The 21,363-nt window shown below is 46.5% G+C and overlaps 2 protein-coding genes across 6 annotated transcripts; one reads left to right on the top strand and one right to left on the bottom strand.

Annotated features, from left to right (window-relative positions):
• Positions 1–972: 972 nt before the first annotated feature.
• Positions 973–4,110, bottom strand: mmachc (metabolism of cobalamin associated C). Its single transcript, XM_088599312.1, has 5 exons — positions 3,987–4,110; positions 3,329–3,526; positions 2,919–3,071; positions 1,863–2,217; positions 973–1,545 (listed from the first exon to the last, which is right to left on the bottom strand). Exons 1-5 carry the CDS (start codon positions 4,074–4,076, stop codon positions 1,475–1,477), a joined length of 867 nt encoding a protein of 288 aa, XP_088455438.1. The 5' UTR covers positions 4,077–4,110; the 3' UTR covers positions 973–1,474.
• A 47-nt stretch (positions 4,111–4,157) lies between these two features.
• Positions 4,158–20,000, top strand: LOC148652503 (uncharacterized). Of its 5 annotated transcripts, none has more exons than XR_015925365.1 (13): positions 4,158–4,312; positions 5,647–5,748; positions 6,773–6,806; positions 7,185–7,336; positions 7,797–7,878; positions 8,904–9,054; positions 9,731–9,804; positions 12,929–13,005; positions 13,124–13,224; positions 13,843–13,931; positions 14,954–15,124; positions 19,347–19,566; positions 19,817–20,000. XR_015925365.1 is itself a non-coding variant. In XM_088599299.1 (13 exons), the coding sequence occupies exons 3-13, from the start codon at positions 5,683–5,685 to the stop codon at positions 19,490–19,492; spliced, it is 1,143 nt and encodes a 380-aa protein (XP_088455425.1). In that variant the 5' UTR covers positions 4,180–4,312; positions 4,950–5,016; positions 5,146–5,682; the 3' UTR covers positions 19,493–20,000. The 5 variants fall into 5 exon arrangements, 4 of the variants coding, with proteins under 4 accessions (XP_088455424.1, XP_088455425.1, XP_088455428.1 ...); XM_088599299.1 differs by adding an exon at positions 4,950–5,016 and having other exon boundaries at positions 4,180–4,312; positions 5,146–5,748; positions 19,347–20,000; XM_088599302.1 differs by adding an exon at positions 4,950–5,016 and having other exon boundaries at positions 4,180–4,312; positions 19,347–20,000.
• Positions 20,001–21,363: the final 1,363 nt, after the last annotated feature.

A 21,363-nucleotide genomic window follows, 5' to 3' on the forward strand; every position in this document is an offset into this window, starting at 1 on the left:
AAACACGTAACTAGTACCCAATAAATGAGCAGTTGTGAGGTGTGAACCTGGATGGGAGACCACCTGAGAAAGCGGAGGTTACTGGTGGAAGAGGTGTTAGTGGAACCAGTAGGGTGCGCTCACTTTGTGGTCTGTGTGGGCACTAATGCCCCAGTATACTGTAGCGATAGGGACACTATACTATGAAAAACGCACTGTACTTTGGATCAAACATAAAAACAAGGTCCTGACTCTGTGGCCATTAAAAATCCCAGGGCATTTTTTTCAAAGAGTAGGGTTGTTAACCCCAGTGTCCTGGGCTATTAGTATTAGAAGAAAGCTTCTAAGCTAAGAAAGTATTATTATTAGAAGAAAGCTGCTCTTGCAATATTTCAGATGGAGGAAGGTGACTTTTTTTGTCACAGCATTTGTCCCCTGTTATTTAAACAATTGTTAATTGATACATTTCCTTGAAAGGAAATTTTAAACTAGTTGAAAAACCAATGGAATGATGAGCAACATGAGGAGGCGCACAGCTTGGCTTCCTATGAAAACCAGAACAGAAAAAAGAAGAAACAAAATATGAAGTTTCCAAAGCCAAACATGAACGTTTTTTGAAAAAAGCATCCCGAAAGATTCATGTGACTGTGTCTACATTGTTTTCTCTGGGGGGGAGGGTTAATGAAAGAGCCTTGTGAATCAAGAGTGTCTGCACGTTAGGCAACTGAATACAAGTTAACATTTATGCAAGTGGGATGATTTTTTTTGTTTCTGCATTTTTTAGCCAAATGATTTCATTTCATGTACATTTAAAATTAAAACTGGACCGAGATGAAATCGATCAAGTGTGCTGCTGTGAAGATCTGTCTGACATCAAGACCATCTGGAGTGGCAACATGTTATGAACATCAACAATTTACTCAAAGTCTTCACTTAGTATTGCCTTTCATTATTCAACTTTATACAGCTTACTTAGAGTGACGAGAAACGAGGTTTGTCATTAACAATCTTTAATGCACCTTCATCAGCATCTTCAAAAACCTGATCACAACAATTCCAGGTAAAGGTTAGCACCTAATCCGTCCCATTTACCAATTAGCTGTCTTTGACACAGGTCAGTGTTCCTCCCGACAGATCCATGAAGCTGAAACAATACTTTTTGTGTTAAGATTTATCAAGGCTCTTAACATGGCTAAGTTTCATTAGAATGTCCATCAAAGACTGGTGTTTCTGCATAAACAAAGGAAAACATCACCAGAATATAATGCAAATTGTCGAGACGTTTTTCACAGCAGTGTACAGCATTTCAGATTTGGAACTTGATGGGTTTCTGTTGGTTTTGCCTGAGGATTATTGCATTTACAGCAGTGAACCCCCCCATCAAGAACTGTAGCGATCCCCATCTTTCGTTCTGTAGAATCTCGGTCCCTCAGTTTTTACAGCTGTGCTAAAGAAGTGGTTAATGATTGAGAAATTAACTCAATCACTGGTCCAATCAGGAGTATGGCTGGAATATAAACCTGAAGAAGCTCCTGGTGCCCTCTAGGACTGTAAACTCCAGAAGACCTGTATGGGGTAAGCAAGTTATGATTGACAGGTGGGTTGAAATGTTTTAATCTGAGCATAAAGGCCTTCTGTGTCTCCAGACATGAGCTGCAGTCAGGCTAAGGAATGTGAAAAAATAAAACCTGGTTTACAATTGCTCTCTGTCCCTGGCGTGGGTGTGTATGGTGAGATTACACACCATTGTCCCCGTGAATAAATGAATAGAGTGCCCTGCCTCTGTTAAAGGCGATAAGCTCTTTTGTAGTCCCTTCCTGTTTTATGAAGCTCAATTCCGGGTGGAAGAAGTCAATAAAATGGTCCATCGCCTGCCATCTCACCTCCTTTGTGGCTACCAGGCTCTGCAGGAGTGGGGGACGCGCGCTGTCCTGGCTCCTCACTGCGGAGGAGCCCCCAGTCCCGGAGCAGGGCGAGTCGATCGGCCGGGCGGGCGGAGAAGTAGGCCTGCTGCTTCTCGGAGTACCGCTCTGCGGGGGCTACGACGTCCCGGTAGCTCCAGTCCTGCCAGCAGGTGTTGAATCTCTCCAGCAGCCGGATCCGGTCTTCGCGAGTGGGTACGCAGTCCGGGGGGTCCCTCTGCTCCAGCCCGGCTGCTCCCACCCCCGGGAACACCAGCAGGGCACGGATGGCAAACCAGCCGCCAAACCGGGGGTGCACGCACACGCCGAACATTTTCTGCAGCAGCACAGAGGGGGGGGGGCAGGGAGTGAGAGACACGCAGATGAGTAGACAAACTCCCTCACGGCTCAGTTCCGAACGCCCTTGCTGGCACACACCAGCCTCTGCCTCCCAATATCTCTGGAACGTCCCTGCTCTCTAGAGCCGCCTGCCTCTTTCAACAACCGTTCCAGCACCAACTGGCCGCTAAAAATGTTAACTGAACGTTTAAGACGAGATACATAATAACTACAACAGTCACAGGAACTGAAGAGTGAAAGCAGGGTAAAACCAAGCTGTGCCTCAACAAATACAATTAATTTGTATTGACTGCAAAACTGTATTGGGTTGGACGATTTGCGTCTTGAGTTTCAGAAAGTAACTGAGGCACAGCAGGGACATCCCTATGTCATTGGTTGAGGATGATCTAGTATTTTGGTTCATTTATACTCACCAGAGCAAAGTCTTGAGCACAGGAAAGAAAAAAATTTTTTTTTCCTTCTCGTCACTAAAACAAGATGTGCGTGTGTCGAATTCAGGAAGATTCTCGCGCTTAAGCCGAGAAATGCTCCTCTTTACTCTGGGTAATTATGTATGTTTGTAACACAAATTAAATCAAAAGCATGAAGATGGACAGCAGAGCTGGAGACTCTCCCTGTCTGCATTTGACAGCCCCCTTCTGGACCACCTGTGTCTTCCTGACACCCCGGCGTACTCGCCTTTTCCCCCCAGGGGTTGTCAGCAACATCCCGCTGCTGGTAGTAGTACGCTGCTCCAGCCACATGGGCGGCAGTCTGGGCCAGAAACTTGGGCTTCCGGTTGGGCAGCATCTCATAGTCATAGCTGATCTCTACCTGCTGTCCCGGGAAACACTGCAGCCGGGCAGGGAGGGGAGAGGACAGAGGAGTTACACTGGGGGTGGGGGGCCACAGAATATCTGCCTGCTCTCCCAAAGAATTTGATCAGGCTGTTTTGTAGAGGATCCCTGGAAATCTGCCATACAGAGACAACAATACGCAACTCCAGAGAAAAAGCTAAGCCCAGCCCTGACCCTGAACCTCGGTTCTCTCCACGTGTTCGGCAGCGCCTCTCAATGGCCTGTGCAGGTGTGCTCGGGCACCGAGGGTACCTGGGCGACGGCGCGGGGGAGGTAGTGTGCCACGCACTGGTCGATGGGGTCCCTGACACTGCCGCACGCCTGGCTCCTCAGGAAGGGAAGGAAGCTGGATTCGAACATGGCGGGCGCGCTCAGCACCACCGCGGCCAGCGTGTCGCTGGGGTGGCCGAGGTGCAGCGAGGGCGGCAACACTGCATTGTACCAGCCCACCTGCCGGGACGACACAAACACAAACCGTGAGCTCATGCAGGACACAGGCCCCTCCGCACGGCTGTCCTAAGCGGTTTCAGGCTTTAGAGAATTCAAGGTAACAGGCTCCAGGGGCTGAATTCAAGAAAGACTAATACATTTCTTAATCTGTCACAATTTCCTTTATTGTGGATAACAATCGCGTGTTCTCCATGCATACAGAAAAAAACAGCTTAAGCACCTTAATATTTGCCACATAAAAATGAAAACAAAATCAACAAAAAAGAGGAAACTATTTTTATTCCATTACAGTGAACTAGCACAAACTTTAGGAAATTTGTTTTAGGAATCTTTTTGTGGAAAAGATGACATTACTTTGAAGACACTAATCAAAACGCGTCTATGTACTATTATTTATCGCATTCAAGTTAGTTTTTTTGCAGCAGTACCCCTAGCCCTCACTGTCTTCATTGAGCTCTACCTGTAAAGGATAAACCTCGAAGCCAAGGGGAGTCAGAACTTCACGTAACCTCCCCTCCACGATTTCAACATTGGATCCAGACTCCGCCATAACATTTTCAACCTTAGCGCACTGCACTGTGGTGATCGTAGTCCTCAGCCTCAGCATTCAATAAAACTACAACTCCCATAAGGACGCTTACCTGGGGATAGCGTTAACACGCACAGTAGCAGAGACGCAAGACGTGAAAGCGGCGCGACAGTTGTAGGTGATTTAAAAGAGATATAGAAGGATTATGATAAAAAACTCAATGCAGCGCTCGTTTTCCCAGTTTTAAAGACGAAGTTGTAAGTATGCGCTGGTTTAATGACCTTTTCATGAGCACCATCGTTTTACTAAGAATTGTGACTCTTTTGTCTCTTCTGAAAACTGAAAATTATTTTTCAAATTTCATGAATGACTTAACCTACACTCTGTTGACATAACGATAAGGTGGTGCACACCACTTAAAGTTTTACGCTGTGCAGTGAAATTACCTCGAAAATAAATGAGCCAGTTTCTCAAGTTAGCTTTAAGCAGCACTATTGCCTTTGAACTACCACCCCCAAGACGGCTTCTTTAGCTTAGTATTCTAAAAAAAATAATATTTTGCGTAGTCTGCCGTCGACAGATGAGACGCAGACCAAAAAGCGTCGTACAAACACCTTCGTGTCCAATACCCCACGAGGTTTCTGTTTATAATTCTCACGCAGTCTGCATCTTGGTCAGGTGAAAGTGATGCTACAATGCAGGGGTATCTGATATGGTGCCTTACTTTGTGTCAGCAGATGTAATCCTCGGGCAGTCCCTCCGAACTGATCAAAACCGGTGACTTTTCCAGCGTTTCCTACAGGCACGGCACAACCTTCTATAGTCTCACACGACAACATCTTAACCTGCCAGTGTTGCAAAATTAACAATTTGGGATAGGGAATTTCATTTCAGAATAATTAATCCAGCACCAGCCACTAGAGAGAGAGTGAGTGAGTCTTCAGTTTGTGAACACAAGGAGGTAACAGCAATGCAATTTGGTAGGACAGAAGGGGAAGGGTTATGTCTCTCAAGATTAATTTGTAATTTTTTAAAATTTCTTTTGTGACCAGTGTCTGACTTTTGGTTTATCTCCTTTGTATTTTTGCAGAAACAACTGCCTGCTACCAAATCAGGCGGTTGTGTCAGAATGGCCTTTCCTTTTTCAGGCTTCCCCAGTGTACCGATGCTGAACAAAACAGAGAAAATGTAGAATGTCATCGCAAACCGAATTGAAAGTGTCAGACGTGACCCATTTAAGATGAAGTGTTTGATATGGAGTGCAGAGGGGAGGTGTTAGTGGGTTATTGATCGAGGGTTATTGATCAGAGAGGCGCTGTGAAGCTGTGTTATGGTCTCAGATGTCCCAGCCCCTCTGCTGTTTCAACACCCCCATTGTGACATCAGAACGCTGATGAACAGAACTCTGCTGTGGCGAATGCTGGGCTCTTCGCTCCTGTTGCCAGGGTGACGGTGCTCTTTCTGCTGCAGCAGCACTGGGGGGTCAGAACTGGCTGCTCCACTGTGCTCCTGAGCCAAATGCACATGTAGTGCTGGAGCTTGTTTATCCGGCCACTGATCAGTGCTTGCATGCTTGTGTGTGTCTGTTCAGGCAGCGTGTGGATGCCGGACGAGCCCTGAGCCCGTCATGAACTGGGATTCCCAGCTGAGTGCCGTGCTGTCGGCCGCGGATGGCAGCGTGGCTAAAATCAGGGTGAGTCCCAACCTGACCTGTGGCCCTGGCTGGATTGCTTTCCCCCTTGAGATCCTGACTGTTCCAGTCCTCTCTGAGGGTCAGGCTGGGGCCTGTGTGGAGTGGATGCTCCGAAGGGTACAGTTTGATCACATTATTGGAGGGAAGCTGCTGCTCTGGAATCAGTCTCCAGAAGGGCAACTAGGTAGATTCTGTGGAGCAAGAGAATGTCCTACACTGATGAATGAAGGAACTTAGCCTAGAGCTTTGAGTCTTGGTTAGAGAAAACTCTGAGAGGGTTTGGTATTCAAAATCCTCAAAAGACACTAAATCCAGTGGATTCCCTTAAAGTGAACAGTGAAACGTGAACCAGTGGGCACGAGTGAAACTACCTGAAAGTGCTTTTAAAACCTAGAACAGGAAGCATGTCTTTCCCCACAGGGCTGCAGAAGCTACTCGGTCATGTCGTTGAAGCCGATACTCTGTCGGCATATAATTCATTTGCATTCATGGTTGGCAACAGTAAAACATTTCCTTTCTTTCAGGTTTTTTGTAAACCTTCCAATTGAATGAAAATATTACTGTTGATATTTAGTCTTTTTCCAGAGCACTCATTTAAAGGTCTTACATCTGAGTTCATTTGCCATATTGAGCAGCTCAAGTCTTTCCAGTCATTGCATTGGGCATAAAAAGCGTTTTAACCTTTTCCAAAGCCAGTAAAATGTCATGTTTCACGCTTGAATTTATGTCTACCAGTATGTGACTGTCTCCTAGTGCATGACATCCCTTGTTTGTCAGTTTTTCGACAGTCAGGAGTAGTGGCATGCGATTGCAGGAGTCAGCAGTAGTGTCATCCTCTTAAAAGTTTGCTAGAAGCTTCATTGATCCAAAAGAATCATCAGTGAACTGGCAAACTGTCTTCAGATGTGTCCATAGTTTGTCCATAGAGCTTGTCTTTGCCAGGCTTAAGAATGCTGGGGTCAGAGGTCAGGGGTTAAGGGTTAAGGCTGCCTTATTCATTTTTTTCTGGCTACTGTTTTTGTAGGAGAGACTGAACACAGCAAGTCACTTCTCCAAAGGTATGTGTTTACTTCTGCAGTTTTTTTTCTTTAGATGCATTGAATGAAGTGTTCTGTAGCAGGACATCTTAAATACATTTCTGGGAAAGGCTGGCAGTCTCCCTGTCAGTCTTTAATCTTTGTTTAAGGGCCACTAATACTGTAAGTGCAGTGACTTTTCCCTCCATTCTCTGTCTCTTCTCCACCTTTTAACTCGCGTTCTAGGGGTCTTTCTATGAGTGGCAGTGTCGAGGACGAGTTTAAAACACTCCAGGATAATGGGAGCATTTGAATGAGAACGATGATCTTTCCGGCTCTCTCGTTATCACCCTTGTGCACCATTGTGCCATCTCTCCAGTGACAAACATGTTGACGTCCGTTCCCGTCTCTTGCTTTCAGACTTGTACCCCGACAGCGGGCAATTCCGCAGTGTGTGTTTTGAGGAGTCCCCGCTGTCCCGCCCCTCAGCCCCTCTCTCAGGCGTGCACAGCGCTGGCAAGCAGTGGGGGCAGCTCCCGGAGATTTTGTCGCGGCTGCAGGACCAGAGCCAGGTGAGAGCCCTCTGAAAGCACGGCGCTTTGGAGCTCACTGATCTCCCAGATTTCTGGTCCATTTCGAGTTCTTTAAAATTATTCAGTGTCTTTTTTTATTCAGATGTGTCTACAGTTTTTCTTCTACTGTCTCGATCTGGAGTTGCCAGTTTTGTGTTTTTCCACCTCTCGGCTTCTAGGTGTAGGCCAACTTGCCCACCTTCGAGCTGCTGATCTTTTAACACGTCACAGGCAGCGCCAAGCTCCAGCTCCGGTCGGAGGAGAGTTGCATTCATTGCCAAGAGCACAGTAAGCCCCAGGGGTCTCGCCCAGGTGATCCTGCCTCCTGCAGTGGCTGGCTCATCATGACAGGGCTGCTGGGGGAGTCCTGGTCACAATCAGTTAGTGATCATAACCCCCCACCCCCAAAACCCACATCGGGCGCAGGTGCCTTTAATGTGACCTGTCCCTCTCCTTGCAGGCCATCCAGTCCCTGACGCAGGCTGTGAGGTTGCTGGAGAGGGAGCGAGACAAACAGCAGCAGCACCTACAGGCACTGCAAGGTCAGAGTCATGTCAGGTACCAGTAAGCAGAATGGTTAGACTGGGGCTGTTCAGTCCTCGTCCTGGAGGGACCAGGATGCCTGCAGGTCTTATTACAACCTAAATCAGCTGATTATTGATTTCATTGGATCAATTTAACAACTTCTCCCAGCTCTCCTGGTCCAGGCTGCTTTAAAGAGGCATAGAAAACTGGCAGACATGCCCCCAAAGGACCTCCTGTAGAGACTGTCTGGAGGAAAGAAACCAGATGACTGTAGTGGTTCAAAGGCACGGGTTACACCATAAAAGATCTTAATTACTTCAGTTTCGGTGGGCACTCTTTAGGAAGTTGAGCGCTTGCTTATTTCGGCACAGTTCAGCAACTAGAATGTGAGGAGTTAAATGGAATAGATTGCTAACCTAAGCTGTGAAAGTCGATATCCCGCAGTAATAGAATCGCATCCTATTGACAAAGCCTCTGTGCTTCCCTTCTTTCTACCAGTCTATCAGACACCTAAAGGTCTAGCTTCCCACTAGACAATCTCAAATGTTTTATTAGCTGTGCATTTTAGTTTACTTTCTGGAGCTGGATTCATTTAGTGAGGTATGCTGTTCTGGGGCTGGCTGTCCATTTATTGCCATCTGAGTCTTTGCTCCAGCCAAATCATTTTTGTATCGATCCTCTGTCCAGAATGATGTAGAAACATATCAATAAGGAATTAATGAATCCGAAAGGTGCACTGGCTGGATTCAGTGGAGTCCTGCTCTTCCGGAGACCTGCGTAAGCTTCCCAATTTGGCATCCAGAGAAAAAGGGCCTGGTTCCTTAAGACTCTATTTTCTTGCAATTTGATGTTACTTCTTCCTTTGATTTACCCACCTGTAAGTCTCAGTCCCATCTGAAGCCGTGTTTCTGGTGAAGCCGGAACCTTGATCCGCTCAGGGAGTGGATCGCCGCTGGCGGAGATGAACGGCACGGCAGCTGGAATCCACAGCCCCCCGTTTGGTTTGGGCTCCCGGGGCTGAAGACTTGTCCTCGTTTCTCAGAGGAAGTGTGGAGGCTGCGGGACCGAGAGCAGCAGAGGGAGAGGGGGGGCTCGGAGACGGAGGGCAGGCTGGACCAGTGGCGCAGGGAGGTCAGGGGGGAGCTGCAGAGCCTGACAGAGAAGCTGGAGAGAGTGGCTGCACGGCAGGACAGGTGAGGGGGTGGGGCGGGCAGGATCTAGAGGTCTGCTACCCGACCCGAGCCCAACGGGGCCTGACAAAGTATCGGGTTCCGGGCCGGGTTCAGGATGGTTTTCTCAAAAGTGAAAATGAATTATTATCATTTTATGTTTTAAATTGATTTTTATTAGAAGAAATTCGCAACTCATTTTGCATGCTCGCTCGTTCTCTCTCTCTCGTATGTGTGTAACAGAGCCTGCCTAGCTAACTGTTCGCAATGGATGAAGTAAAAACGAAAACTTACAAAGGCAGAACTGCTCAAAATGTCAAATGAGTCGGGGACGGCTTCATCATGGAAACATTATGACCTCGTGGGTCATGAGAGGAAAAGAGAGTGACCGATTTCGGGTCGGTTTCGGGTTTCAAATTTGGCAGTACCATTCGGGCTCGGCCGGGTCAGGTCTCAAGGTCTCGGGTACGGGCTTCAATTTCATGCTTGTGCAGACCTCTAGCAGGCTTTTGAGAGCAGGCTAAGGCCCGTGATTGGGGTGGGGTATGTATGAGGGGTAATACTCTGGGGCGGTTGTATCGTGAGGGACGGGGGTGGAGAGTGGAGACAGTGCTCCAGTGGGATCAGGAGAGTGAGGAGTTTGGGGATGGGCATGCGTGTGCTACATCATTAATGGAATCTCTTCTTTTCGTTCCTGAAGCTTCAGTGGCAAACTGCAGCGGGAGGAGATGGAGCAGCTGAAACGGGAGCTGGATCACTTGAAGCACAAACTGAGTGAGTTCCTGACTCACCCCAGCCAGCCAGCCTGCCCATGACTGGTTAACCTCACTTGTTAATTAAACATAAGAACATTTCCCCACTGTTTGGAGTGCGCCGAGTTGCTGCAGTGTACCTGACAGATTGGATGTAATCCTAGAATCTCTCCAGGCCATTTCTTGAAAGAAGCCAGGTTATGAACTGCAGCAGAGTGGCAGGGCAGCTTTGTCCATGCTCCCATAGTCCTTTGTGTACACTGCTTCCTGCTCTCAGTCCTAAATACACTTACGCATTGTTTCCACTTGTGTCCCTTGGTTCGTGTTTCACTGTTACACGTAATTCACACTTAGGCAGTGTGTGTGCGCTGTTACTGTTAGGAGTGGATGCTCCACAACCACGCACAACCTGGAGTCAGGTTTAGCAGAGTAGCATGATGATTTTTTATTATGAACTTAGGTGAAATTGAATGTGACCCTAACTGACCCTGATGCAGGTTCTTATCTGAACAAACCTAGAGGAATGGTTTTATTGAGTGTCCATGTAGTGATGTCACACAGCCCATTGAATTTTATGTTGTGCTGCTATACAGTGCCTTGCGAAAGTATTCGGCCCCCTTGAACTTTTCAACCTTTTGCCACATTTCAGGCTTCAAACATAAAGATATAAATTTTTTATTTTATGTGAAGAATCACCAACAAGTGGGACACAATTGTGAAGTGGAACGAAATCTATTGGATTTTTGAAACTTTTTTAACTAATAAAAAAATGAAAAGTGGGGCGTGCAAAATTATTCGGCCCCTTTACTTTCAGTGCAGCAAACTCACTCCAGAAGTTCAGCGAGGATCTCTGAATGATCCAGTGTTGTCCTAAATGACTGATGGTGATAAATAGAATCCACCTGTGTGTAATCAAGTCTCTGTATAAATGCACCTGCTCTGTGATAGTCTCAAGGTTCTGTTGAAAGCGCAGAGGGCATCATGAAGACCAAGGAACACACCAGGCAGGTCCGTAATACTGTTGTGGAGAAGTTTAAAGCCGGATTTGGATACAAAAAGATTTCCCAAGCTTCAAACATCCCAAGGAGCACTGTGCAAGCGATCATCTTGAAATGGAAGGAGTATCAGACCTCTGCAAATCTACCAAGACCTGGCCGTCCCTCTAAACTTTCAGCTCAGACAAGGAGAAGACTGATCAGAGATGCAGCCAAGAGGCCCATGATCACTCTGGATGAACTGCAGAGAACTACAGCTGAGGTGGGAGAGTCTGTCCATAGGACAACAATCAGTCTTACACTGCACAAATCTGGCCTTTATGGAAGAGTGGCAAGAAGAAAGCCATTTCTCAAAGATATCCATAAAAAGTCTCGTCTAAAGTTTGCCACAAGCCACCTGGGAGACACCCCAAACATGTGGAAGAAGGTGCTCTGGTCAGATGAAACCAAAATCGAACTTTTTGGCCACAATGCAAAACGATATGTTTGGCGTAAAAGCAACACAGCTCATCACCCTCAACACACCATCCCCACTGTCAAACATGGTGGTGGCAGCATCATGGTTTGGGCCTGCTTTTCTTCAGCAGGGACAGGGAAGATGGTTAAAATTGAGGGGAAGATGGATGCAGCCAAATACAGGACCATTCTGGATGAAAACCTGTTGGAGTCTGCAAAAGACCTGAAACTGGGACGGAGATTTATCTTCCAACAAGACAATGATCCCAAACATACAGCAAAATCTACAAAGGAGTGGTTCACAAATAAACGTATCCAGGTGTTTGAATGGCCAAGTCAAAGTCCAGACCTGAATCCAATCGAGAATCTGTGGAAAGAGCTGAAAACTGCTGTTCACAAACGCTCTCCATCCAACCTCACTGAGCTCGAGCTGTTTTGCAAGGAAGAATGGGCAAGAATTTCAGTCTCTCGATGTGCAAAACTGATAGAGACATACCCCAAGCGACTTGCAGCTGTAATCGCAGCAAAAGGTGGCTCTACAAAGTATTAACGCAAGGGGGCCGAATAATTTTGCACGCCCCACTTTTCATTTTTTTATTAGTTAAAAAAGTTTCAAAAATCCAATAGATTTCGTTCCACTTCACAATTGTGTCCCACTTGTTGGTGATTCTTCACATAAAATAAAAAATTTATATCTTTATGTTTGAAGCCTGAAATGTGGCAAAAGGTTGAAAAGTTCAAGGGGGCCGAATACTTTCGCAAGGCACTGTATGTTATAATATTATAGTACAAATGATATCTTCTCATTACAGTTTGCAATGACACTTGGGAAGATGCACAGTAGACTCTGAAGAGTTTCAGCTCTCAAACTCCTTCGCTACAATTGTGGCGGCTTGGGTAGTTTTATGAAAATTAGGTTTTAAATGAAATGTAATCAAACTCAATTAAAGACTTCACTCCATTGTCAAGATTGCTTGTGATCAGCTACTTAATTGCTGGCACATTTGATGATCCGGTTAATGTGATCAAAACACAAGCTGTGCCATTGAAGCTAAATGCAAGATAGTATGGATTTAAGATGCTGCTCTCTTATGGCCTTTTTACTTTTTCAGGTTCTGAAACCTAATTCATTCAGATCAGAAGTTTAAGAGTCTGTGTCTTTTTGAAAAACGGAGTGAAATCTTTTGTAACAGGAGGTCACACCTCTGTACATCACTCCAGTATAACAACTCTTTATAGGTGGAAGCCGTAAGACTGAAAGCTAGATCCAGAATATGACCTACATTTTTTTAAATAACTTAAAACTTTCTTGTAGAAGTGTCTAAAGAGCAGTAAACTGATGAACAAACGAAAACGGTCACGTTTTGCATCTAATAATAAACACTGAAGCCCAGCTTCTCATACATGACCCTCATGCAGCACATCTTTGAAGTGAGCCAGTGTGGTGCCCTGGTGGGTTGGTGTATAATGTAGTTGGCCTTGTAAGAAATCTCTCATGATGAAATCACGATGACTGCGTGTCACCGTGGGGCTTCTGTGCGAGTCGTGCATTGTGTTCCACACTGACAGTCTGCTTACTGCTGCGGTGCAGAATGGGACGTGCAGGGAAGGCTTGCGCTGTATTTCCCACAGGGAGTGATCTGTGAGCCTCCCGGGCACTGAGGACTTGCTCTTCGTATCTGTGTGGCCTTGCAGGAAGGCAGGAGGATGACCTGCTGAGCCAGATCTCAGAGACCAGGGACATGAGGCGACAGTATGAGCGCAATACCAAGGTAGGTGCACCGGGAATCCCCCTGTTATACGAAAAACACCTGCTCACACACGAATACAGAGAGACCTCGGCATGGAGTGGCTCTGAAAGAACTGTGCTCAGACCTCTGTCGCCTGCAGATGCTGGAAAGCCTGGCGGACAGCTACAGGGGCCACGCGGAGGACCTGACGAGGACGCTGTCGCAGCAGCAGAGCGCACATCATGATCTGCACAGCCTCAGGTCAGAGCGACGCTCAGGGATGTAGAACAGGCCACAGCGGTGGGCTCTGGGGGTGGGGGTGCATCTTCCTCTGGGACCTGACATCCTGTGAGGCACTCAAGCTATCCAGTCCTCTGAAAGCCATCGTACACAGCTGAAGCCAGATTCTTCAGACTGAGACTGTTTTGCTTTGTGCCAGGTGAAGGGAGTTCTGCTCGGCACATCTTGCACAGCTGGTTGCTGTCAGTCCCACAGTCCACCAGAGCCCAACAGTTCTGCTTTGATCGAGCTGCCAGCTCCTGCACAGCAGCAGCTCAAGGTGCAGGGAATGTCACGCGTGTTAGTCTTTCATAAGGGTGGGCCAGTGTGTAGAGTTAAAACGATATTAGAAAATGTGTGGGAATCTTCTCTTAATCAGTGCGGTTTGTAACTGAGTCTAGCATCATGTTTCCATCCTCTTCTGGGCAGATGTTCCTGTGTCTTCAAGCATTGCAAGCCTGTGTCTTGTGATTGTGATTCTAGGGTATCAGGTGAGGTGAATGTGATTTGCGTGGTTTAAGGCTGGTGTCATGGCTTTTGGGTGGTGTTCTCTTTCACCGCACCTCTGACCTTGTTATTTTGTGGTGGTGCCTCCCCCAGGTCCTGTGTGTCTGAACTGAAGGAGGAGATGAGAGGGCTGAGGCTTGCTGACAGCCAGCCTATGTCATCACATGGTACACGGAGGGCAGGTAAAATCAGCAATTTGACCAATTTTACCATAACAGAAAAAAAAACTCAGATCGTGTGCCACTTATATTGACCTGGGAATCCTGAGCTTGGATGAATCCAGCACCAGTGCTGCACTAAGGGCTTGTGACCACTAGGGGGAGTGAAACACCATTGCTGTTACACACATGACCTGCCTCGGGTCCATTGGGAGCCAAGTGACGTGTGGCTGTTATGCCAAGCGGAGGTGAAGCAAAGCCAGAAGACTCTGGCCTCACAAGCTTAGGGTGAAGCATAACCAGGGGCAGTGTTAAACTTGGCAGTCTGTCATAGGTTACTTGCACCTCCCTGTGGCTCATGTTAATGACAGAAGCACATGGCCATCTGTAGAAATGCTAAAATCTATATAAGCTTTAAACTTAACATCTGCACAACAAAATGGCAAATGCTATTTAGGAGCTCAAAGTTCAAGGCCTGTTGAGCTGGAAGGATGGCTGGAGGAGGTTATTGGTGTTAGTGCACCAGCACCAATGGTGGTTGTGATCTTCCCTCATTTAATAGTGACCAAGTGCGCTATGCTGTAGGAAGTGCTGTCCTGCTAATGAGATTACATGACACTGTGTTAATCCTAGTGTTTAGGCTAAATTCCAATCCTGGCGTGCACAAACTAGATTAACTAAATTGCCCCTTTAATTTGGTGAAGCAGTTTCTCACTTGAGATCTGCTGTGTGGGGGGCTGCCTCCGTCACCCAGGTGTGTGCTGCACTTCTGCTGGATGTGTCCCCCTATTGGTAGTGCTTTGGGATGAAAATGCAAAGAATTATTGTATCGTCTTTGACTCCAAATGTTTCTCTTTGAAGATTTTTTTTCTCTTTTGTGTTCCGTGCACCATTGGAGCTGCGCTGGGTGGTTCCTGTGAGGTTCTGGCTCCACCGGGCTCAGCCAGGCTCAGCTCAGGTGTTCCGACATGGAAAGGCCGGTGTTGTGTTCATTCAGAGCATTGTTCCGGCTGTTCCTCTGTCCCTGTAATTCCTCCTGTCCCCAGGTGACTGTGTGAGCGGGAGGCAGCACCAGCAGTCCAGAGAATCAGGGGGCTCTGACCTGCTGGAAGAGGACTCGGAGGGCGAGCTCAGTCCCAGCCTCAGCCTGGGGGACGTCAGTTCAGAGGACCTGTCCCTGCTGTCCGAGACGCCTGCCCCGCCACAGCCTCGCACAGGTACGAGAGATCAGGTGTACGCAGCCTGCAACAGCACCCCGGCACTCGAGCTTTAATAGACAGCTGGAAATGTGCAGCAGCAGCAGCAGCAAACAATAGAACAGGTCTGATTAAACTCTCCTGAGTTGAACTGAAGGCTCAGGAAAGTAATTCGAGAGCTCAGAGGTAATTGAGTCCAGAGGTCTGGGTCTGGGACATCCCGAGTTAAACCCTGTTCGCTGAGTGACAGCCTGTTTAGCAGCCCTGCCAGCTGCACAGCCCACAGGTGCAGATCAAGCCTCCCACTTCAAAAAGCAGGCTTAAGGAGCACTTCAGCCGTATAGCAAACAGACCGTCCCCTTCCTAGCATGGCGATTCTGGGAACAAAGGAACAAAAGAGAAGGAATAAAGGAGGTATTTTTTTAAAGCTGGGTGATTGTTGCACTGCGGTTGAGAGTGCAGGCTTGTGCATGCTAGAGACCAGTACATCCCTGAAGGCACCTTAACCCTTTCAGGCACTGCCCGCAAGTCAGAGATCAGGGTCACCAAGAGCTGTTCGGGTGAGCCTGTGGAGCTGTGGCCTGTCTGTAACGTCCTGGAGCAGAAATGTAGATGTCAGCTGCGTTTATCTTGGGCTTTGGCAGCTTTAAGTGCATTCCCATGGATCCTGAATTGACATGCTCTCAGGGTTCTTTGTTCTAGGAACGAAAGGAGCATAGACCCCTGCTTTCTAGCAGAACTAAAAGATCTTCAGTCTACAGAAAGGTAAAACGGCCAAAGTCACACCAGAGGCACGGTGGCTCACCAGGATTCTGGTTCCAGTTACGAATCCCAGGAGTGTTTTGTTTCGTTATTTAATTTATGAAAAGTTAAAAGTTGAAGAATACTTTCACCAATTATTTTTTAAACCAAAGCATGTAAAAAAATGTACTTCATATTTTTTCTTCAGGTGTTTCCTTCAGTACATCATGCACCAGGGGTTTATTTACAGTTGCCTGGCAGCAGAGGTGAAGAGGTGGGGGGTCCCCACAGTAGAAGTAATAATAATAATAATAATAATAATAATAATAATAATAATAATAATAATGTACACTTATGTAGCTCTTTTCTGGACAAAGCGCTTTACAAGTAATGGGGTAATGCAGCCCCACCTGGATGATGTGACAGCAGCCATAGTGTGCCAGAACACTCACCACACACCAGCTATTACTGTGGAGGAGAATAGAGTGATTAAGCCAATTCATAGATGGGGATTATTAGGAGGCCATGATTAGTAAGGGCCAATGGGAAATTTACGCCCCTACTCTTTTTGAGAAATGCCCTGGGATTTTTAATGACCTCAGAGAGTCAGGACTTCAGTTTTACGTCTCATTCGAAGGACCGCGCCTTTTTACAGTATAGCATCCCCGTCACCTTACTTGGGCATTAGGAACCACATAGACCGCAGGATGAGCGCCCCCTGCTGGCCCCACTAACACCTCTTCTAGCAGCAACCTTAGCTTTCCCAGGAGGGCTCTTATCTAGGTGCTGACCAGGCTCACACCTGCTGATCTTCAGTGGGTTGTCAGTTGTGAGTTGCAGGGTGATATGGCTCTCCCAGGGCCTGTAATTGGAGTTTTTTGGGATTGTCACGGAAGCTGACTCTCATCTGACTGTGCTAACGAGGGGCAGTGCTCTGGCCTCGGCAGCTCTCTGACAAGCAGGCAGGGTGAACGGGACAGGAAGCCCAGATGGACTCGGGGGTGGCTGGAGGGACAGAGAGAGCTGGCAGAAGGCAGCGAGTGAGAAGTCGCGTGAAGTGTGCAGGGGAGGGAGGGAAATGAAAGAGGGGGAGGGTTTGAGAGACTACAGGGCAGTGTCACATGCAGTTGCAATTTGTCCTTTTTGTTTTGTGCCAGACTTGACAAAATCATCATCCTGCTGGAAGTATTAAGGTTAAAAAGCCATTTGTTTTTTGCCATGCTTATGTCATTGGAATTTATGTTTTTGACTATATACACACTGTGCCCCGACATATTGACATCTGCATTTGGACTAAAATTAGTGACAGTCTAGAAATCTTCAGGCTCAGAACAGATTAAACATCTGTCTGTATCTGGGAGCTTGTTCAACTGTGTCTGATTTAGGGGTATATTTATACTACAGATGTTACTAATATTTTGGGAAATCTATTATTTGTACATTTGGGAAATACTTTTGTACATTTCTATTGTCTTTAGGGATGCTTATTTTAAGGGTTAAGAGGCTGCCAGTGCGTCATTTTAAGTATAGATGCAGTTTATTTGCTGTGAGTGTGCGCTTGTTTGCTTGTGCAGAATTGAAGGAAAACAAGAGTACAGGGCAGTGCTGGGCTTTCTGCTGACATCTCGCCAGCAGTCTTTTCAACAGCAGTTCTCACAATGGTACAATATTTATACACTCAGAAACTCTACTTATAACTTGTGTCAAATCTCCAAAGCCTGATGTTATAATAAAACTTGGAAAATTATTAGGTGTTTAGGAAAATGATCTTGTGAGTTCTCAGATCTTAACCTTAACCTGGTCCTGATTGGTATTGGGCTGGGAGACCTCCAAGGAAAACCAGGCTGCTCCTGCAATTGTGTAAGTCCTACCCGATGAGCACGAGTATCAGATTTCAGAAGGTGAAAACAGGGTCAGGTTATCAGCTCCCTCCAGTCTGGGCTTGTCAGCTGTGGTAGGAAAGCTCCCTGGCCTGTAAGTGTAGCATTCAGGATTGATGGGCTTACTCATCGCCTGATGTGTCTGCAGACATGCTCCAAACATCAAAACGAACACAAGTACAAATGCTGCTACGTATCAGAATAGTAGGTTTCTTTGATTCTCTCAAGTTCAGAAGCCTGAGATCTGTTTATTGGCTTCTTGTGGGGGCCTGTCGCTAGCCACAATCCAGCCTTGGGCAGCACAACGGCTTTGAGCTGCCTCTGCTTGTTCACTCCCACTTTTATTGTTTTCCCTCCATCTCCTTCATCTTCCTTATTATTTAACGCACCTCGTCTTTCCATTTCGAATGTCGTAAGCGATCGTTATGACTTAGTGTTTGGCAGCAGCATTACCGTCTGCTGTAGCCTGATCTTAGAAACTGAGCAGGGCTGGGCCTGGTCAGTACTGGAATGGGAGACCTCCAAGGAAAACCAGGTGTTTTTTTCAAGTAGGAGTGCTGGTGGTCCAGTAGGTGGCACTTTTCTCCCTCGACGAGTATTGTCAAACCAGTGTCCCATTGTGGTGAGTGGAGATGCTGTAGTGCAGGAGGTGCTGTCCTTTGGGTGGGTTGTTTACCTGAGGTCCTGACTACTTAGTCCATTACGATCCCAGAACAGGGTTCATAAAAGCTTTTAACCCCACCGACCTGTCTAAATACCCAGCTGGCTTTTACAGTTGAGAGCCTGTCTAATGTCCCCCTTAATTCAGTTGGTAAAACAATGCTGCTATTGCTTCTCTACCTGATCTGTAGTGGGGCTGCTGGCAGACTGCCTTCCACATATCTCCCAGGCAGGGCTTCATTAGAGGATGAAGTGGGTCTCCTCCCATATGCCAATGCATTAAGATCCTTTGAGATTAAAAGCACTATAAACATACAAGGAATTATTAACTGTTTCAGTACTGATAGTGATGTGTCAGTATTAACACTTTAAAATAATTTTGTCTTTAAAGGCATCTAATGCTATATATACATGTTCATATATATCGACCCTCAGAGCTACAGTCAAGAGCCTTGCCTCTCAGAGACACCAGCAGAACACATCTGCAGCACATCTGCTGTGGTCAGCATTGTGTGCTTCCTGAGGCTCTCCATGGATTGGGGCAGCAGCACTGTAACTAACCTAGGGTTCAGAACTGCCCCTCCAAGGTGCTGTGTTCACATGCTGTTGTAACCTTGGACGGGGTGCTTCATTTGCTCCAGTAAATAACTTGCAGGATTAACCGGCACTTTTCAGCTCATCATTGTGGATGAGAATTTGTTCTCCATTAACTGGTTACATGTTCTGGTTTATTAAAGGATTAAATAGAGCAGAAGTGAAGCTTCTTCCATCTAGTTGTGTCATTCCAATGCTGAACATTGTGTCTGCGTTATGTTGAAACTGATTCATAATTGCTCATTTTAAGACCCTTTTTTCTGCATTGTGACTATTTGACCTTCACAAAAGTTGCCATCTGCTGAAAGTCTGTGGTGAGTGCTCCACTCTGGGCTGAGACCATGCTCTCCTCTCTCTGTGACAACTAGGCACCAGACCTCACCATCTCTTGGAAGGAAGTGACAATGGGGAAGCAGGAAGTGGGCTGGATGAGGAGGAAGAAGACCTCAGCATCGAGGAGGACCTGGGTGAGCTGTCTGACAGCCCACCTGAACTCAACCTCAGTGACCTCTAGCTTGTCTTCTGCCTTTCACCCCATTAACTCCATCACCCCCAGTGGAAGGAGCTACTGGCCCTTGACTGACAGAGGTGTATACCACGTTCACCGTGCTTCTCAAAGAAGCTTCCAGCCTGGCACATGTTCTGATGGCTGTCTTTCAGCTGAAATCATTTATTTTGGGCCACATTTATTTTGGGCTTTGTTCCCTGCCCTGTGGTTGGAGGGTACACTTTTTAGGTTTACAATGAACAAAGAAAGGTAGACAAGGATAAGGATAAAAAGCTGGAGGGAGGAGAAGAAAAAATTGATGGGGGAAGGGATTGCTTTTCCTAATTTCAGTATTACCCACATCAGAAGAAATGAGAGAGCAGAGGGCTCAGCACCACAGTGATCTTTGGAGTTCCTTCAGAAGCCAGGAGTCGCTTACGGAACTCTCCCTGTGGTCCCTGGAGACTGCTGTTCTATCCTTTCTCAGAACGCCCGATGCTCCTACTTTTATTAAAGAAAAAAGGTGCGCTCATCAGGATTTGCTGTGGTATTTTTTTTTCCTGTTCAAACAAACACCCATCCAGTCGCCTCCATTTTTGTTTCTAGTTTTATGTTTTCCCCAAGAGCACTGGCCTCTTCACTCAATGCCTCTGCAGTGTAATGGCTTGGTTTCTGGGCCATACTGAGGAGGCAGAGAAGAGAGATTCCGCAGATGATGACAGGCAGAATTCCACAGTGCTCTGATGATGATGTCATTGCCAGGCCTGAGTGTGAGGGGGAGGGGCTGAGCCTGATCCGTATCTGAAGGCAGTATTATTGTAGTGGTTATCACAGTCAGGTAGAATCTGGGGATGCCCCAGGAACAGTAGCTGCAGGCAGGGGTGGGGATGGAGCAGGTCTAGATGCACAGTTCTCCACACACAAGGTATTCCATTTTTATACTGAGCATGATATGTTATTCCTACATTTTAAATTCTGTTTTCTACGGCTGCAGGAGTGCATTAGCAGTTAAGCGTGGAGTTGAACTCTTCCTTAGATGTGTATTTGCTGATATACTTTAAGGGGATGAGGAAAAATGGGTTTTATGAGACAAATTACAGCCCTGATTTACTGTTCATTATTCTGTAACTATCTGAATGTAATATAGTGATGGAAGTTTGGGCTACCAAATGAGTCTGATATTATGTGTGAAATCAGTCATTCAAATGAACTAAATTGGGTAACAGAGGACCGTGAGATCATTTAAAATAAGATTATAAGATTTCAGTTCAGATTACACTAATGAAGTTCCACTGGACCACTGGTCACTTTAGAAGATGTTCTGCAACATCCATTCAAGAGAATTTCCTTTTGTACATGGCCGTGCAGATGTGAACTCTGTGGCTGTTGACGAAGTCCATTGTGGTCAGCTGTGGTAGCCACATGCACAGGCACAAGCTCAGCCCCACAGGCATCTCCAGCCCTAAAAAAAGATCACAGAGGAAATGCAACAGAAAATGCTGTTTCTTCTGTATAGAATATGATGAATGATTTAATGAGCCAGCAGTCAAGACAGAGGTTAGAGGGTTTGTTGCTGATCTTGGTAATGAGCATCAAAACATGGGAAAACGGCCATGCAACATCGGGATGTCTCCAGAACCGCACCAGCGTTCAAGTCTAGTAGAATAAGATAAGCCCAGAATCTATCTGTAAATGGGGGAGATGCCAGAATTTGTGTTTCTGAGGACTGTACAAATTCTAATGTATTCTTAAATGAATGGATTTCTGCCATGTCACTTTGCTTGGCATCTGTGCTGTTTTAGAGAGAATATTGGCGTTCTTGTCAAGCAGTGCTTGCCTGGGACTCAAATACAGGAACAGGAAGTGCAAAGGGCATTGGTTCTCTTAATCATTTGCAT

Source organism: Lepisosteus platostomus, chromosome 11, assembly GCF_059453375.1.
Source record: "Lepisosteus platostomus isolate fLepPlt1 chromosome 11, fLepPlt1.hap1, whole genome shotgun sequence".
NCBI classification, from domain to species: domain Eukaryota; kingdom Metazoa; phylum Chordata; class Actinopteri; order Semionotiformes; family Lepisosteidae; genus Lepisosteus; species Lepisosteus platostomus.

Excerpts from the sequence above, each read along its gene's own strand:
- mmachc (XM_088599312.1), bottom strand. The coding sequence starts at position 4,076 with ATGGCGGAGTCTGGATCCAATGTTGAAATCGTGGAGGGGAGGTTACGT. Across the intron at positions 3,072-3,328 it reads TCCCCCGCGCCGTCGCCCAG|TGTTTCCCGGGACAGCAGGT; the intron begins GTACCCTCGGTG and ends GCCCGGCTGCAG. Across the intron at positions 1,546-1,862 it reads GCCTGGTAGCCACAAAGGAG|GTCTTCTGGAGTTTACAGTC; the intron begins GTGAGATGGCAG and ends TACCCCATACAG.
- LOC148652503 (XM_088599298.1), top strand. The coding sequence starts at position 5,683 with ATGAACTGGGATTCCCAGCTGAGTGCCGTGCTGTCGGCCGCGGATGGC. Across the intron at positions 7,879-8,903 it reads GCACCTACAGGCACTGCAAG|AGGAAGTGTGGAGGCTGCGG; the intron begins GTCAGAGTCATG and ends CTCGTTTCTCAG. Across the intron at positions 13,932-14,953 it reads ACATGGTACACGGAGGGCAG|GTGACTGTGTGAGCGGGAGG; the intron begins GTAAAATCAGCA and ends TCCTGTCCCCAG.